The 20,276-nt window shown below is 33.4% G+C and overlaps 1 protein-coding gene across 1 annotated transcript; it reads right to left on the bottom strand.

Moving 5' to 3' along the window:
* Nucleotides 1-16,992: 16,992 nt before the first annotated feature.
* On the bottom strand, nucleotides 16,993-18,808 carry LOC112728001 (trihelix transcription factor GT-3b). The gene is made up of 2 exons (XM_025777966.2): nucleotides 18,160-18,808; nucleotides 16,993-17,663 (listed from the first exon to the last, which is right to left on the bottom strand). The coding sequence occupies exons 1-2, from the start codon at nucleotides 18,481-18,483 to the stop codon at nucleotides 17,097-17,099; spliced, it is 891 nt and encodes a 296-aa protein (XP_025633751.1). The 5' UTR covers nucleotides 18,484-18,808; the 3' UTR covers nucleotides 16,993-17,096.
* Between the last annotated feature and the right edge of the window lie 1,468 nt (nucleotides 18,809-20,276).

Below are 20,276 nucleotides of genomic sequence, written 5' to 3'. Positions count from 1 at the left end.
AGAATTACCCCCACCGTTATCTTCAACCCCTCCTCTCTTCTTTTCCAAATTTCAAACACCTCCATTGCCTAAACACCCTAATCTCAATACCTAAAAACCCCAAATTACCATTTTCCTAACCCTAATCTCAATACCCCTTTCAGCAAATTTCAACCCTCTCTTTATTCTTTTAATCAATTTTACCACCTCCTTCACCAACACCATCATCACCGCCACCGTCACCAACTGTCAGTCTCACCTTCCTCCTTCTCCACTGTCACAGCAACAACAACTTCACTCTAACTTTTAATTTTACTTCTCATTATCACTTCTCCAATCTCAAATCCTATCAACACTGTATTACCGCCATTACCATCACCACCCTTCCTCCATCACTTTCAATACAATGTCAGAAGGAGAAGTACCTTTGGATGCTAAAAATTGAAACTTTGGCAAGATAGCTCTGGTGGGGTCGCATGTGAGTAACACAGAAATCTTGCACATGATGGTGGTGATTTGGGAGAGTGAGAAAGTTCAACTTCGTTAATTATATAATAAATTTGTAGTTGTACTGTTGTAAATATAGGACCTTTTTCCATGGAGTCCATGAGCTTGAAGTAGACTTAGGAGGAGTTGAATCGCACCACAAGACCTTGTGCACTGGATCTCGGTTCAGTCTCACTTCCGAAGCTTCTCCATCTAGCGTTGCGTGGGAACAGATGGATTGCATGGTTGTCTTGTTATCGTCTTTGTCATTGTCAGCGTGGAAAGATGGCGGCAGTGGTGGTTAGTAGAGTAGTAGAGAATAGAAGGTGGTTAAGGTAGTGGCAATGGAGGTGTTTGAGATTTGGGAAAGAAGAGAGGAGGGGTTGAAGATAATGGTGGGGGTAATTCTGGAATTTTATTAAAAAGTCAACATAAATTTAGGATTTGGGTACTTTTGTCGTACGGAATCTATCTTTAATGGATACAGCATTAGTTTCCTTCTTTAATGGGTACTTTTGTCAGCGTTCGTAAAGTTCATGGGTACAAACGGTTGTTTTTTCTTTTGGTTTAAGGATTATGTTTTTGAGGAGTTTTAGAGAAAACTAAAGTAATAGAAGTGAAATGAAAATTTAACTTACTTTGATTTGGTTAATTATAAAAAGAATTATGATTTGGGAATCTAACTGAATAGAAATTAATTTTATTGAATTAATATGAATTAAAGAGGCAAATGTTATGGGATATTATCGATATTTGAATCTTTATAAGTGAGACATGAATATAGATTGTGAATGATTAACTGTTGTTGTTCGAAAAGATTCATAAGACGAGTGATGATCACTGCGGTTGAAACTATTTCTATATATGTATATATCCTCTTATGACAATTAAAACTCTTCTATTGAGACCGTGTGGTTAGGTTCTCACCCTCTACAGTCTTATCCTTTTGCAAGAAACAGAAGAAGAAGCCGATGAAAATTTTGTTGAGCTTTTGATCGTGCTTTTTTTTATGTATATTTTTAGATATTTTTCCTCGCCTTTGTTTTTATTATATTTTTGTAAAGAGTGATAAGAGTCGCGATTTGTAATGGTTATAAGTACGTGTACAACAAACTCTGGTTATTGTATATATATATATGAAATGATTGTGATCCGTTTGTATGTATGCATATTTGTAACAAGAAAAGTATTTCCAGTTTTTAAAGAAAAAGTCGATACGGTTTCGAATTAAAGGTTTCTATTTTATTATTGAATATATGGACGTAGTCGTAATATCCTCGCTATCAGAATAACGCAATAAAAAACGTGACATTCTGGTAGTAAGGATGTTACATCCACATCCTTTTCTAGTCACGAGAACCCTCCAAATTCCTTACACCCTCTTCATCCTCCAAGTTAGTTTCCTCTACCAATGTATCTTCATCCTGTTAGTCTAATTCCTCTGCTTCATCACCTCTCGTCAAATTTGTTCCAATGATCCTTTTCACGCTCCCATCAACAACAAATTTCTTTCAATTTTTCCAACTCCTTCCTAGTTATTGTCCCCCCCCCCCCACCGTCTCTGATATTATTGGCATCTATATCAGACATCAAGATCATCTTATTAGTCTTTTCGTCTGAAGTACTCATTATTCCTATACCAGTTGCTGTAATTTTATTGTGTTCCTCGCTGCCGTCCTTCTTGGATTTCACCCAGCATCTCCATCAACCTCATCACTGGCGCTGTGTTGTTCATTGGCTTCATCATGAACCTATGATCTACACTATCTTCAGCGCCATCTTGCTCCATACAAATCTCATCACAACCACCGCCTCTCATTGTTGTTCGTCTTTCTCCCTTGCCTACCGCTCCTATGCCATTCTCATCGTCCCTGACATGATTTACTACATCAACAACACCTTTCCGAATTCCAGAACCATCCACACCCCTCTCCTTTAAGTTCGCATCCTCCTTTTCATTGCCTCCCACTACAGCCGTCAATGAAGTCCTGTGGATCCGCATAACAATGTAATCACCATCGCACATCACAGCCACATCACCGTCGTCTTGGACAACACCGCTTCCATCAACAATAGTTGGAACTCCCCTACCTGTGGCCAATGCATCTTGTCTTATCGTGAGTATGTTTACCCAATCCGCCCAAGATCCAAGCTCATCTTCATCAATTGGACTTTTTTTTTGGGTCCACAACACCCCTCTTCCCTCCTTGATTATGTTGAACTATTTTGTTGGGCATTCTCTCATTTAATTAAACATCTTCTATTAGAATTTAGTTTTACCAAATCAGTCACCCCATGCTTTCTCTCCCTATAATCCCAAGTTAACATTTTTTCAGATACGACATCATCACTAATTGAATGAGATCATATAGAATCATCACTTTTCATAACTGTCATTTTTATCATATGTTTAGTCATTTTCTTTTTTGAAAAACTATTATGCCATTCATCTAAATTTTCAATGTCAATGACCTTTCCGCCCTTGTCATGTTCTTCCTCCCGTGTCACCTATGCCACCATCTTCGATGTCGTATCCAACCCAACCTCAACAGTTCTCTCTGTGCTTCAATATTGTTGTTATCGTGTTCCAAAACAAACCTTCATTTTGCTATTGCACCACTAGAACCTACTCCAAAGTCCATCTCGGAGAAGCACTTTGATCCATATCCCTCTCCTCCCAGCTCCTTAACAAATACATCGAATCCACTTGTGTCTATGGTGATGTGAATCCATTCATGAATAACTTCGAAGAAACATGTATCAATTTGTACCCTCTCCGAACTAAAAGTTTTGCGTGATTCAGTAGCTTCGTCAAATTTTACCAAACCCCTCCCCCCTGACATCCAATTGATTGGAATGTGTCCACTGACCAAGCACGTAACGAAACACCAAAGCAGTCCAACAATATCCTCTGACTTTCACTTCATTCATTTTCTTCCCACCTCCATACACTAACAAATATTTGAGAGGTTACTCATTTTGTATGCAAGTGTCTCTTCTATATTGAACAAGCTATCAAAAGTCAATAAAGTTTTGTACGCTCCCAGCTCTCGAACCTATACTACATGAGGCCATTCCTTTCGTACTTTTTTCGTCAACATAAAAAAATCTATGGCAGCCATAGTCTCCCCAATAACGCTCTTCTGTAGCCAGATAAAAATTTTCTTCTTCCACTGAGAGTGCTACCTTCTTTGTCCATCCATTTTTGTATGGATTTGTTACTGATTCTGCCTTTTACATGCTTTTCAAACCAACCACTTTTGGTACATAATTTTATCCACGTTCAATTCTACTCTTTTCTATATATCTCTTGTTATCTTCATCTTTTTTATTTTTTTTTTTAATATCCACCTTCCTCCTATATTTAGTCTTTTCCACAAAAATCTCTTTGTTTTTTAACCGCATTCGATTCATCTCTTTTATTATTGTTTAATATTCCTTCTTTCGTAGTATATTGGATGAAAACAAATAAGTAAATTTTCTCAATCCTCTCTTTACGTGACAAATATATCATTTGTCTGCCTTATCCATTTAAATATATAAAATAATTTCTTTTTCAATATATCTTTCGATAAATTATCCACAAAAAATATAAATAATTCACACTCTAATTATTGGTATTTTTCTTAATTCTAAATCCTTATTAGATTTTTTCCATGATATCATGGTTGCCTAACTTTATTCCGCCCTATATTTTCCTAATCCCCTGTGTCGCTCTCCTTTGATCATTCTATTGCGTTAATTAATTGTATTGAACAAAAACTTCAACCCCTATTATTTTGCTTGTGATTCAACATATAATTTCGTTCTCTAGCATTTTATGTTAGAAAAAGTTTGAGGAGTCAATAGAATATTTATATAATGTGTACAATGAAGGTTTATGGAGTATTAGAGATATAACTATTAGTGTTACCTTTTTTCATCAGCTGGAGCTTTTGGGATGAGTGGTATCATGACATAGTATTAGAGCGCTAGATCCGAAAGGTCAAGAGTTTGATCTTTGGTGAACCCCAAAATCAGTTTAAGCTTTTGGGAAGATGTTTATTATCTCTAGTACTCGAATGGTTATTCTAGATAGTATATGAGAGATGTTCATTTTGTAACTCAATAACCCATTGTACACATTGTACAAATAATCCATTGTCTCCCTAGCAAGATCCTTTATGTTATTATTCTCCAGAATATTTGTCACTTTATTAATGGATCCCTCTTTAGTAGTTATGATTAACAAGTTGAATTTTAATAAAATAAAATATAATCTCAATATTCATTATGTTAGGCTATTGTGGGAAGTTTTTCCCTATCGAGAAGAACAAGAAAACACAATATAAAAATACTTCAATAGAAATTAAAATTTTAAGGTATCAACACTTTTTAAAATCTTAAGACATCAAATTACTATTTTTTTTCAACACATTATATAACTATCGCAAACATAAAAACTTATATACAATAACATATCTCTAATTAATACTTTAAAAAAATTCCCTATATATATATTTAGTCGAGTGTTATAATAATAATATTTGAATTAAGAAACTTTTAATTTCACCCCTTTTAGTGTTAATGACGAAGCAACACAACAATAAAACCAGTCTCTTGGTTTAATCGATCAGTTAAGCGAGATTTTTTTTTTGGTGACTTAAAAGAAAAATAAACAAAAACTAAGAAAGAAAAAAAACAAGAAACTGCTTAAGAAAGGCAGTCCCGCTGAATACTACTCTCAAACTCCTTCCAAGGCAATGGAAGCTCCACTTGGAGAGAAATAGTCCTCATTGCAGTCTTTGCCATGATGTCTGCTACTGTATTTGCATCTCTCAAGATCAACCGAAGATCAGTACGCCATTTCCAAGACATGATATCTCGGATTTTTAACACCAAAGGATCAGTAAACCCAGAGCAATCTTGTAAATTATTGACAATAGTAAAAGCCTCCACACAGTCTGTCTCACATATAATGTCTCTTTGTCCCGAGTCCCATGCTAAAAGAAAGCCTCTCCAAATAGCAAACAACTCTCCTTGCAAAATGCTACGACTCTCAATTGTTCCCAGACAGCCTCGTTGCCACCTTCCCTTCCAATCTCTGCTAACACAAGCAAAACCAACTCGGGCACCACTGCCAGGATAGCTAGCATCACAATTAATCTTAAAGGTACCCGTTGAGGGGGGAATCCAAGAGCCACTAATGGTTGAGGGGATAGATAGTCGTTGCAACTCAAAAATATTTCGGAGCTCCTTTTCTAAGGACAAAGCCATACCAATCACCTTGTTTGTGGTCCAATGCTCGTGAGGATGAAAGATCTCGTTGTTTCTCGAACACCAAATCCACCAGAGACCAGAAAAGAATCTAAAGGGGCGCTGTTTGCTATTATGTAAGAACCAACTCATCAAATCCACTGGTTGATCGGAGATCCCTAAAGCTTGCCAAACAAGTTGGGCTTTTGGACAATCCCGAATACAATGTAAAACCGACTCCTGACTTGAGAAACATCGTGGACAGCTATCCGTGTGCGAAATGCCCCTTCTAAAACGAAATGCAGCAGTAGGAAGAGCCTCCCGAAGACATAGCCAGGCCAAAAATTTGTGCTTTTCCGGAACATGTTGACGCCAAAGCCAAAGCCAATTACCCCTATCCTCCCAACTAAACATCTTCTTACTGAGCCATAAAGAACCACTATGAGCATCATAAACCTTTGAGGCCGCACCAGTCCAACACCAACCGACCTCTGAACCAGCTTGAACATCTGGGTTGTAAGAATTAATGTTGCTCTGCAGAGACTGATTCAGAGGAGAATAGATATTCTCAAGGTTCCACTGTCCAGATGACCAAAGGTCCAAGATCCTGAGATCCGAATCAGAAATGTGAACATAATCCATCTCCTGACACAGTCGCCCCTCTCTTCTCCATTTTGAAAACCAAAAGTTCTGTTCCAAATCCCCAATGCACCGACTAAAACCTTCCTTTAGGATATCCCAAGCTTGACATATACTCTTCCAAACATAAGATCCACTTCCTCGAGACCGACTAAAACAATCATCCTTAGAATAATGGTATTTCTCCGTCAACAGTTGAACCCATAACTTGTTGGGATGGTGAAAAAGTTGCCAAACTAGTTTTCCAAGAAGAGCAATATTGGCACAAAAGGGATCTCTAATTCCCAGACCTCCAAACTTCTTAGGAGTGACCAACACTTTCCAGTTAACTAGATTCAGGCCTCTACCATCAGCTTGACCCTTCCATAGAAAGTTTCGCATCATGGATTCTATCTTATTAGTTACCCCTTTAGGGAAGAGAGATACTTGCATGCGATAAGTAGGAATCGCAGTCACTACCGAGTTGAGCAAACAGAGTCTGCCTGCCTTATTAAGCAATCTTCCTTTCCAGCTGGCTAGCCTTCCCCGAATCTTGTCCAAAACATCGTTGAAAGTTGCGCATGTCACCCGAGAGTGATTAAGGTTCACCCCTAAATACTTGCCCAAGTTCTGAACGAATCTGATGGAGGAGACTCCAGTGAAAATCTCTTTTCTTGTCGCTGAAACATTCTTGGAGCATAGCGCTTTAGATTTTCCACATTAACCTTCATCCCAGAGGCTCTGCAGAAATTTTCCAAAGCTACCATTACAGTTTGAACTTGCTGTTTTTCAGCTTTACAGAAAAGAAGCAAATCATCGGCAAACATCAAATGAGAAATTTTTGGACCCCCTCTAGAAACCGCAACTGGCTTCCACACGCCCTTATCAACTTGCTGATTAATAGAACAGGACAATCGCTCCATACACAACACAAACAGATACGGTGATATAGGATCTCCTTGCCTAAGACCCCCTGCTCGGAGTAAAGCTATTTAATCTATCCCCATTCCAGAGGATAGACAGTGAGGAAGCAGTGACACAACGCATAATCAGATTGACTGTCGGAGGAGGAAAGCCAAAACTCACCAGGGTTTGTTTTAGAAATCCCCAATCCACTCTATCGTACGCTTTCTCCAAATAATCTTAAAGGCCAGGGTGCCTTTCTTTGACTTTGTCTTCTTCATGAAATGGAGAACCTCTTGTGCTACAATGATGTTGTCAGGGGTTCCTCTCCCCGGGATAAACCCTCCTTGAAGGGGCCCAATAATCTCTTTGAGATGGGGACGAAGTCTATTGACCAGGACCTTCGTTATAACTTTGTAAACCACATTACAGAGACTAATTGGTCGGAAATCCTTCATGGAAATCGGGTTTTCTACCTTCGGAATAAGAACCACAAAAGTTTCCATCATCCTTGGATCCATATCCAAACCAGAGAACGCATGACGAACCATAGTCCAAACATCAAAACCAACAATCTTCCAGTATTCTTTAAAGAAGAAAGCCTGAAACCCATCAGGGCCCGGTGCCTTAAAAGAATGCATACTGAAAACAGCCGACTTAACTTCTTCCAGAGTAACTGGCGCTGTGAGGCTACAACAGGCTTCATCATTCAGGGAAGGCAGTGGCACATCACCAAGACAACTTAAGTCTACATCCTCCGACTGGCAGAATAGGCATTTATAGAAGGATTCAGCTTCCCTTCTAAGGACATCCGGGTCCGTTTCCCACACCCCATCTTGAAGAAAGAGACCATGAATCTTATTATGCTTTCTCCGCACAAGAGTCTGGACATGAAAGAACTTGGTATTTCTATCCCCAAATTTTACCCACTGCTCTCTGGATTTTTGAAACCATAGAAGTTCCTCCTGCACAAGCGTGTTATTAAATTCCTCAATCAGCTGTTTTTCTTTTTGCCGCATAGACAAATCTTCCATTACTTCAAGTCGCTTCTGAAGGAAATTAATCTGTCTCTCCAATTTGCATTTCCTAACGAAAATATTGCCGAACACTTTAGAATTAAACTCCAAAGAGTTCTTCTGCACTTCTGAAAGCTTGCCGTGCATCTCTCTGTAGCCAGCCTGCCATGACTGGTTCACAATATTTCTGTACCCCGGATGAGTTGCCCAAGCTGCAATAAACCGAAAAGGTCTATTCTTTTTCGGTTGGGGACGACCTGTACAGCGTACTAGGATAGGACAATGATCAGATTGAAGCCTATTTAAAATTTCTGCGTAAGCCTCTGGAAATAGAGATAGCCAGCCACTATTGATACAAACCCGGTCAAGTTTTTTCGCCACCTCAACACCATTTTTAACCCTTCTGTACCAAGAAAATTGTCTTCCAATAGTCTTCAAGTCAAACAGATTACTATCCCCTAGAGAGGCAGCAAGCCGATCTGCATGATGACTCGAGAAGAGGCAACCCTTAGATTCATGAGAGAATAGTACTTCATTAAAATCACCAAGAACAATCCATGGCCCGCAGAAAGACGAAGACTGAGTAACAAGATAATCCCATAGCAAAACTCTGGTGTTAAATTGAGGACTACCATAGATACCACTGCACCTCCAAATCACATTATTTACCTGAACCTCAACTGTAACACACTGATCGAAAGCATCAACCCATTTGCAGTGAACACCCTGTATTACAGAAAGGAACCAAATACCCCCCTTGTGTCCTGACGCCTCCACTATACCAATAGGGTGATAACCAAGTCTTTCCCAGAACATTTTCAAGTGTTGAAAAGGACAGTGAGTTTCAACCACAATAAAAATTACAGGTTTAAATTTCCTAACCAGCTCTTTACAATTCACCCGGGCTAACTTATTAGACGCACCCCTAATATTCCAAGCTATTATATTTAAACTATCCATAATATAAAATATAAAAATATAAAACAAGGAAATCAAAGTGCTTCACCAACCTCAAACCGAGGCTTGCCCAGCGGAAGTGACTCCCGTGACCTTCAGGTTTGCCGGATCTCCCTGGAATATCTCCTTAATCCCGCTTACCGACGCAGTAACAGCCGGCAGTGCGCCTTCCTTCTCCAATGGAACCGCCACGGTAACACCCTCCTTCACGGTTGCAGGAAGACATGACGATGCTTCCACCACCGTGCCTCCATTCTTCTCAACTGGCGAGCTCTGTAGGGACCCCGGCCTTGGTCGTTTCCGGAGAGAGGACCCGCAAGGCACTGGGGTGTGTCGGGTTGAGGAGATCGACGTCTCACCAGCACGGGAAGCGCTGTGTCCGACCTTGACTCGTGACCCGACCCTAGCACGATAGGAGCTTGATCCATTCGTGTGAGAGAAGTGAATGGTGGGCCTGATTACTCTACCCGAATCGATTCTGGATTGAATGCCTCTTTGGACCTTGTTAGATTGCTTCTGACCCAGCTTGGTTTTACCTTTCCTCACAACTTGCTCCCAGCTTGGTTCATCATGCATGCAAGCCTCCTCAACATTATTTCCTTCCAAATTATTAGCTTCCAAATCTTCTTGCAAATTCGATGCAGGATTCTCGCCAGTAACGCCACCTACCACATTAGGTTCTACTTCATTTGAATTGTGACTTTTGGTCTCAGGATGTGGCACTGCCTTTGTACCGTCCCGTGGCTTGGTGGCATCGGAATCAACACTCTTTCCTTCCCTAGAGTCTCTACCCAAGCACTGTGCCATATCGTGACCATAACGTGCACAAGAGTTACAAATTAAATTTAAACTTTCATACTCCACTACATGAGTTACGCCTTCCACAATGATATGCTTGATCACTAGCAGTCCTAAATTTATTTGAACACATACTCGGGCATATCGTCCTCTCTCAGCCAATTTAGTGGCTAAGTCCACTTTGATGGGAACTCCTATTGCAGAAGCAATACGCATCATGGCCTGTTCCTGATAGCACCAGATTGGGAGCCCCGAAATCCGAACCCATACAAGCGTAGACCCGAAGGATTGCTCACATGGCCGAAAATCTATATCCCACGGTTTTACAGCAACATAGTGCCCCTCAATCAACCACGGACCACCAAGCATGACCTTCTCACGATCTTCACATGCATCGAATTTTACCATGAAGTACCCAAACCCCACATCAAGCAGATCAAAGCCACCTTTGATGCGCCAAACCATCCGAAGCTTGTGTGAAAGAGCTGTGTAACTATAATTTTTATCAAGAACCTTAATCACTAAAGCTTCTCGATAAGGCTCTGCCAAACAAAGCTTGGCTTCTTCAGTGAAGTTTACACATGGAGGTTGGGAATCGCCCTGCTTGCCCACCACCGTGGCTATACTATCCCCAGATAGAGATCCTGCAAGTGCAAACGCCTTCGATTTCTCTGGACCAATGACTTTATCTCTAAAGGAGATCTTTGTAGGATTTGAAAAACCCCCTCGTGAAAAACCCTCCTTGACACCGGATGCACCCCACCCACACTCTCCCCCTTATCTCTTCCGACGGCATGGCCGCCATGCTCACTGTGTTTCGCCCTCAAACACTCGTTCCCGCTCTCTCCTTCTCTCATTCTCTCTGAGTACGGAGTACGTCTTAGATAAAAGACTCGAACCCGCAACCTCTTAATTGAGTATGGGGAGTCTAGTTAGTCGAAAATAATTAATTTCGAAAAAAGAAGTTATTTGAAAGTCAGCGAGCATATGTTTTCGAAAAAAATTTTATATCGAGGAAGGCATTTTGATATTGACTTGAAGTTTGACTGCTATAGTTAGTCAAAGAGGCAAATCGAAAACCTCAAGTTTCAAAGATTGCTTCTTCAGTCGTTACATGGTCAAGCAAAAAAAGCGGGAACAGTTACTCACGTTTTTTACGCACATGGAAGTTACATTTCAAATTGAACGGTCAAAGAATGGCTATAAATAGATGAAGGCTCGAAGATATAGGGGTTAGAACTTCGTTTCAGAAATTACTCGCACACTCACATCCCAGTGACTTTCTGAGTCTGCTTCAAGTCAAATTTCTGTAGGATTCCTTCCACTTGTTTTTATTTTCCATTTACATCTTCTGCAAACTTTACTTTTCTCGCAAATTTATCTTTCAAGCAACATTAATTAATTTATTTGTTCAAATTTATATTCTCGCATTAATTATTGTTTTCGAATTCAAAGTCCTTTGATCTAATCGAAGGCATTTTATTACTCTATTTAAATTTAATACAAATCATTTTAGATTCGGTTAAATTTATTTTTAAAGGCTTTATTTATGGTTTTTCAGTCTTTTCTTTAAATTTGGTCTAATTCGAAGGTCTTTGATGCACTTTTAGAAAATTGATACTCGCAAAAAAAGAGTAGATTTCACTCCAAAACCATTAAATATCGAACCATCATCGATTTGTTAAAAATCGACGGAACATAAACCAAAGAATGTTATAATGTCTTATCATAGATCATATATATAATATATGAGTTGTCAAAGAAATTTTTTTAATTATTTTCTTTAACATTCACTTATATATATAATTTTTAGCTAAAATTTCTCTTTACATGATGCTCTGGTTCTCTTTATTAGATTTATAAAATTATTTATTCTAAAAATTAAACTGTTAAAAAAATATATATGAATGTTATGTATATATAATTATTTATGTATTTTTTTTATATTAACTAAGTATTTTTAGAAAAATAATTTTATGATGTCATATTAACAGTTGTATAATAAAAAAGCTTAATATTCAATCTGTATTATTTTAAAATAAAAAACTTTTTTGGTATTAATTAATTATGTGTCTCTTTCTATTAAAAATTGATTTCACGATGTATTTAATATAAATTTTTTATAAACTTTTTTTTGTCATAAAACTAATCACTTTTTCTAAAAATTTAAGTTGATTGGAGAAGACAAGATTAATAGTTATATCTCTGTATATTTCTCAAATAAGAGTCATTTTTGAATTTGTATAATTTTTTGCATAAATTTTCTTTTTGTCATATACTAATTTTTTTTTTTACCAATTTATCGAGAGTCAAATTTTAGATTTTTTAAAGATAAAAATTTTAATACCATATCATAAAATTACTTCTCTAAAAAACTTAAGTTTATAAGAAAAAATAACCTATAAATAGTTATATTTGTACACTTTGAATATTATCTAATAAAATCTATATATTATATCATTTTCTCTACGATGGCTACTCTAATTCTCCTTTCTAAGGTATATATATATAGTCCATGACCAGTGTGGTGACTGCATTTGCTTGTTTAATTTGAAAAAAAAATTAAAAAAAGAAAGAAGAAAAAGTCACCGGATTATTTCAATGGCAGTAAATTCATACTGCAAGTTATTATTTTTTAGTTACTAGCCACTATATCTGAAAAAGCATAATTAATAATTATTTTTTAATTGATATACTTTTTAATTAGTTTGTTTTGTGAAAAGACAACTTTTATTTTAGAGAATAACTAATTAGGACAGCTCATTGATTTCTGTAAAACCGTGTTCTTCCACAAAGTTCCAAATCATTTGGTAGTATTGAATGTTCTATTATGGTGGTACTAAGAAGAATTATTAATACTTTACTATTATTAGCTGAAGAAATCAAGTTAATTTAGGACGACATAAAAAGGTTAATTCAGAAATAAGACTAATCAAAGATCCAAAATAAAATCGAAATTCTATTACCTCAAAGTTCGACATTTGAGATCCAGAAGAGAGACAAACAAATTCATTATCTCCTTTCTAGTCTTACTTTTCATCAACAAAAATTTAATTATCAGAGATATGATTATTTATTTATCTTCTGTTTTTAGCTTAATTTTTTTTAAAAAAAATAATATCATGACAGAATTTCTAAGACTTAAATATCTATAGTTTAATCATTTTAATTTCAAAAAAAGATAACATGTAATATAAATAAAAGTAGAATATAAAAAATATAAATAAAAATATATAAAAAAATTTACCAAAACTCAAAAAAAAAAAAAAATCTTGCGTAATAAAGTTGTATGTTCTCTAAGAGAGGCATTCAAATTTGAAAAACTATTGTTTCTAATTCAATGTTACGTGTGTGAATCTACGATTAAAAATTATTGATAATAAAAAAAAGACTAAAAATAGTCAAAAATTTTTTTATTTAATATTTATTAATTATTACAATAATTAATAAATATTAAACAAGATAAGTTATAACTATTTGAACAAGAATATATATATATATAATTAGAAACTAATTAAAGTCAAGTTCAAACGGTAGTTATTAATTGCCAATGAGCAATATTTCAAATGGCTTAATCTCCCCATACTTAATTAAGAGGTTGCGGGTTCGAGTCTCATAAAAAAAATGAAAACGGTAGTTATTAATTAATTACCTCATCATTTTAATTAATAACTCTTAGTGGCTCAGTTACTTGCAATTCTATCTACCTCTCAATTCCTATATCTGTGATAGATTGTCTAATCCAATAAAATTGAAATAATATACATAGTTTTATTTAAAGTACAATACTCATATTTATATCCATAAAAAACAAATACTAGATAAGAATTTATTATTTTTTATTATTAGTTAATAATTAATATTTAAAAATATGAAATAAAATATATTAAATTATTAGACTAAAAAAAATAATCTAAAAAAATTGAGTTGATGACTAAAAAATGACAAAAAAAATAATAAATTCTGATAGTTTCTTAATATTTTTCTATTAATAATGTATGTGCATAAAATACAAAAAAAATATATAACAACTATTATTTACGTAACATTTTTAAGAAGTAAAACCTACAACATATGTGTTCATTTTTATTTCTTTTCTGTATTTTCTTTACGCTTTACTTCTGAATCAGCATAAACACCTTATCCAAAATATGATTCCATTACTATACGATGAGAATTTTAGTCTAGCTAGTTGTAATTCTATAATATTATACTTTTAAATAAAATATTATTATGACTATAATTTTGATAAAAAAAATAACGATAATTTGAGATGAGAAAGTAATATAACTTATTTATTTTTATAATAAATAAATTAGACCAAATTTTTATAATTAGATCTAACAATACCAGTTTTCTCAACAAAGAGAGCATGTATAAGTTATTATCTATCCACTAACACTACTGTATTAGCTCAATTACTTAGGTAAATGAATGTGATGAAATATGATGCTGAAATGAAGTCCAAATGCAATCATTTGATCACATAAACTCGATGGCATGGTTCATTCGAATATTACTAAAAGTGAATATTTTAATTAATGGAACAATTCACTGCATGAAAGTTTACTCGTTTTCTTATTATTTTTATAAAGCATCTCATTCTAACTAAATATAATTATTTATATGTCTTCAAAATATATCTCATCTCAAAATATATTAAAAATACAATCATTTATATATCTCCCCCTACCAAGTTATATAACAGCATAGTTTTCTTCATGCATGTGATATATAACTTAAGAAAAAGTTTAGGGGATCAGAAACTTTTTCAAATTCTGGCCAGCATGTAACCAACAAAAAATTAAAAAAAGTGAGCCATTAAATAAAATCTCATACCAATTTCATACCATTAAAATCATCATTGATGAACAAATCACAAAAATTACTAGCCCCTAGCACTCCTTATAACTTTATATATGTTGGTTTAAGAGCATGATATACCTATATATCTCTAAATATCTGTTTTTTCCCCTAAAGATTATTAAAGATACTATAAAATTACTATATCAATTTATATCTTATTTATTATTTCCTATAATTAAAAAAATTAAATTAAGCAAAAGTTATAGTCAAATTTCATAATGAATAAAAATATAAGCTGACACAATACTTTATTCAAAATATTTAGATATAACATTTTTTCTAAGATATATACCATATATATGATATATACTAGTTAAAACTTAAAAAAGAATCTTTCTTGCATTGATCTATCTACCTAGCTATCTACTATGACTCCATTTCTTTCTATGTTTGTAATCTAAGGACTCGAAAAAGTCAACATAATATGCATCATCATCAGCTTTTCAGTGCTATGAGGTGGATGATTCCCAATAATTAATCATAATCACATGATTCATAACAAGAAATATGCATCACAACATTGTACAAAATCAAAAGTCATGAGTTCATACCTTCATATTAAGGTGAGCTTAGCTTTCTCACGTGCACATACATCAAGTCCATGTCAATAATACACACATAACCATTTGAGATACCTCGTGTGCATGCAAAATCATCATACCAACTAGCTGTCAATTAAAAAAGAACTCTAAACTCTATTCATATCTATAATAGGACATAGTATTTATGTTTCACACTTATTTAATAACTAAATAAAAAATTAAAATGGATATGAATAACACTATTTTCTTTCTGAATAAAAATCAATGAATACAAAATAAAACCTCCCAAAAAGAAGATGTTATTATTACCTTCATGAATTTGAAGGCCATTTCATTAAGCTAAAATACAATATAATACTTACCACTAAAAAATTACATATAGATGAAACCCTATTTAATTTCTAGTTATATTTCAAAGTATACACTCTGAAACTAAAATATACCATAAAAATTCACATGCAATTGTCTTCATATAAATTTGAGAACTAAATATTATTAAATAATTTAATATATTTAACTAAATTATCATCCAACAATTTTCTACCATCAATGAATATGAATTTTCACCAAATTATATATTTTCATTGTGTAAATATATGAGGTGAAATTATAAGAGCACTTAGTGTGAAGTGAGCCATCATGCTCCATTAACCTTAAAATGGTGCATCTAATATATATCTATATGGATAGGCATTATGATGAGCATTATGTAATGGATATATATTGTGCTTGCTTTCAATTGTTATTAGTTAGTTAGGTAGTAATTTGAATATATATATTTTTTTCAGTGCTCTTAATTTATTTACACACACCTACTACCATAAGAAGAAGCAGTCTATAAGTTTGGGATACATAGTGTGAGATACACACAATGACACAAATTGGTCTTCTCTCAAATGATAACAGAGCTAGCTAGTTCCTAGTTGCATAACCCCAAAATCATAATTAAGATATCCACCAATAACCAAAAAAAAAAAAAATTTGAGAGGGGGAGAAAAAAGAAAATAAAAAGAAAAAGGAAGCTTTTTGTATACTTTCACTACTTTGCATTTGCTAAAGAAGAGCTAATTAAGTGGGGCAACAACACAAGAAGCTAAGAAATATGAAGTTAATTAGTAGAAAAAAATTTTTATAACCATAAAATTATATCATTTATATTTATCTTATCCAAGAAACTTGAGAGTTATAATAACAATAAACCTCCAAAAATTAGGCTTACTTTGAGTAGTGTAGTAGAGAAGAAGAAACATATACCAATAGTTAATTAATATAGCTAATTTTTTAAAAATAGATAAAAAAAATTATCATCAAATCATTCTTCCTAAAAACTTAAACCGATAGAAGAATAGAAGAATACACCATAAATAATTATATCTCCAACAAAAGTAACTAAGATTGCATGCATATCTTCACTTTCTATATAGCTAGTGTGAACAAGTGTTAAGTTTTGTCTCTTTAGTTACCAGCTATAGTTGGAAATTGTTTAATTATTCCATTATTTTGGATAAGTAGATTATTACTCTTTTTATTTTTGTTAAATAAATATATATATATCTAAGAGGACATAGGAGTTAAAAAAAAAAAAAGAAATGTTGCAAGTAATTATAAAGAAATATATAACTTTCTACAAACCTCCAAAATTAAGCTTTCCTTTGAGAATTGAAGACATAACAAGAAGCAAAACAAGACAAGATTACTAAAAATCATCTTCACTTTGTTGTTGTAGTTTGTGTAAGAGGGTTGTGATTAGTTCATCTCTATTTTGAGCCCTAACTTCTTCCCTAACCCTCCTTTGTTCTTCCCTCTCTCTCCATCTTTGATCCATCATTATCCTCTCATTCTCCAAAGCCTCCATTGTTTGCCTCCACTCCATCTCCTTCATCCTCCTCTCCTTCTCCCTCGACTCGAACGCCTCCATCCATTGCGCCTCCATTTGCATCTGTTGCCTCATGAACTCCTCAAGAATCTCCTTCAAATTATTCAGAAAATCACTATTCTTATTGTTGCCACCACTACTTATCTTTGCTTTCTTCTTTTTTCTTCTCATTCTAATACCCTTTTGATGTTCCTCACTCTCTTCATTGTTTTCTTCTTCTTCTTCTTCTTCTTCGGATGAGAGTTGCATGGTTTTGTTCTTCTTTGAAGTTCCTTCACCTTCACCCCAAAGCATTCTTTGCATGCTTCTTGATGTGAAAATTGCTTGAATTTCATTGTAGAATGGGAATTGTTGTCTCAATGCTTCTGGTTCCATTGTTTCACATCCCTTTAATTTTTACATCACAAAACATATAAACATAACTATCAATTACTTTCACAAGAAAAAAAAAAGAACAACATTTATGAAGCTTATATGCAAGTTTAATTTAACTAACTAGCTACTAGAATTCTTCTCATATTTTATATCTGTTATCATATTACAAAAATTAATAAACTTAACTACCCATATATATATATACCTTAGAAAATTCTATAAGTAGAAACTTATTATCTGTGTAAACGCGTGGATGAGATTAATGTAATTATTAGCATTAATTAACTACTATATTTCATAGAAAATAATTACTAATTATATATACAGATTAGTTTAGACTTTATAATAATAATTAAAATGAAAAGCGGGACACTTTTATGAAAAAATAAAATAAAAATTAAGTAAATTGAAAATAATAAGTATGTGTATGATGTATATAAAAAAGATGTTTTGATTGAAAGAATAAAAAGGGTAATTTTGATTTGATATAGTTGATATAGAAAGATACCTTATAGCGGGTAACAAGGTTTTTCCATTTGCACTTGCACTGTTCTGCACTTCTATGGTAACCCTTTTCCTTCATATTATTGGATATGACTTCCCACAATTGCTTGTTCCTCTTTGTCTCCATGAAAGTTTGATCAAGCTCCGCACGGATCATTAGAAACTCTTTAGTCTCCTGTATGCTCCACTGTGGAAACCTGTCACTAATTCCTCCACCACCATCCACGTTTATTATCATATTATGTTGTTGTTGTTGATGATGGGGTAGAAGAATTTGTTGAAGAAGATGTTGTTGTGGTTGTTGATGATGATGTTGATGACCCTCCATTATTGTTGTTCTTCAATAATAATAATAATATATGTTTTTGAATTATGATGATGATAAAAGGAAAGAAATAAAGGGATATATATGTATGTATGTGTGATGTTCTTTAAAGTTCTAGAAAGAATTGAAGAAGCTAAGAAGGTCTGATTACAGAAAAGATGATGAGATGGGTGTCTTGAAGAGAAAGGAAGGAAGAAAAGATAGGGAAAGAAAATAAATGCCTTATTTATATATTTGTATGGTGTGAACACAAGAACTCTATGTGTGAACCGTGTAAGAGAAAGAGAGAGAAAGACGAGGGTTTCTTAATAGAGTTATTCATTCATATACTCTTTTATCTGTTATTATTTGCTTTAATTTATATAAAAAAATTATAAATTAATTGGTGATGTTTATATCTTATAAATAATATTTACTTACAATACTCACTTAATTAAAGTGATCTTTTTAAACTAATAAAGGAATAATTTAGTCATGTAAATTAGGTAAAATCATATCAATCAATTTTTATTTTCGAAAATTTATAAACATTATTTAGAGAGACAAATGACTTGATAATATTGAATCAAATAAAATCTAATACCATTAAATTTATAATTGTAGACATTCATAAATGATCATTTGAAACAAGTAAATGACCCAATAATATTGAATCAGATAGATTCTGATATTATATTAAAATTAAATGAATTTAATTCACACTAAAATCTAGTTTAAGAAGTGAGAAATGTTTCATATTTTTTGTATCATTAGTTATTGTTGAATTTTTTTTATGAGAACAAAATCTGACAGTAATATTAAAAAACAAAATTTTTTTCTTGTACTCTCAAAAAATTCACTTCAAAATCTGACGATAATATCCGTAGTAAAATCTGACAATAAATTTGACAATATTAAACTTATTTTTTGTAGCGATATATATATTAAAAAAAATAGGTTATCCATACCCTCATGTTTTTACTAGATATTCTTCAATTCATACAACATTATTATTTGTATCTAATCAAATAATAAATAAATGACTTTAGGTTGATAATATTCATTCACTATTATTTTGCTATACTTAATAGATTTTAGATATACCAAAAGTGATTGGTTATAATGAAAGTTGTAATTTTGAATAAAAATTATCTTAAATAATAGTAGTTCAAACTCTTCATCATGAGAGTTTTACCAAATCACCCCTTTTTCCGTTGGTATATATATATATATATATATATATATATATATATATATATAAAATAAATATCAAACACTATTGTTATTTTGATTTAACTTTCATTATTTATTATTATTGTTGTAAGTAACTCTTTCATATAATAATAAATTATAAAAAGTAATTAAAATAATTAGAAGTATTAATTATTGACGCAGACTTTTCCACAACCCACAAATTAAAAAGAGACCTAAGCATATAGTTTTAACTTATTAATTACTACTATATATATATATATATATATTATATGGTTAATTAAATATAATTTTAGTTAATGCATGGCAATATAGTAATAGTAGCATGATGTGTGTATATAAATAAATAAATATAATTAAAGAAACATCATTTTCTGGGTATGGAGTGGGTCTTAGAATGAATTGATTTTAGTAATTTTGTTTTGGATTGAAGTTGAATTGAATGATGAGAGAGTGAGAGAGTGGTTTCAATTGAATTGAGAATTTGGAGTGTGATCTGTCTACGCGGAAACTTTGTTTGCTGTCTCTCTTTCAATTCCAACTTCTCTTTCTTTAATTTCTTTTGTTTTAATTTGATCGTTTCACATTGCGTCTTTGTATCGTCA

This window comes from Arachis hypogaea, chromosome 12 (assembly GCF_003086295.3).
Source record: "Arachis hypogaea cultivar Tifrunner chromosome 12, arahy.Tifrunner.gnm2.J5K5, whole genome shotgun sequence".
Taxonomy (NCBI): Eukaryota; Viridiplantae; Streptophyta; class Magnoliopsida; order Fabales; family Fabaceae; genus Arachis; species Arachis hypogaea.
This window is presented reverse-complemented; position numbering and strand designations above follow the sequence as displayed.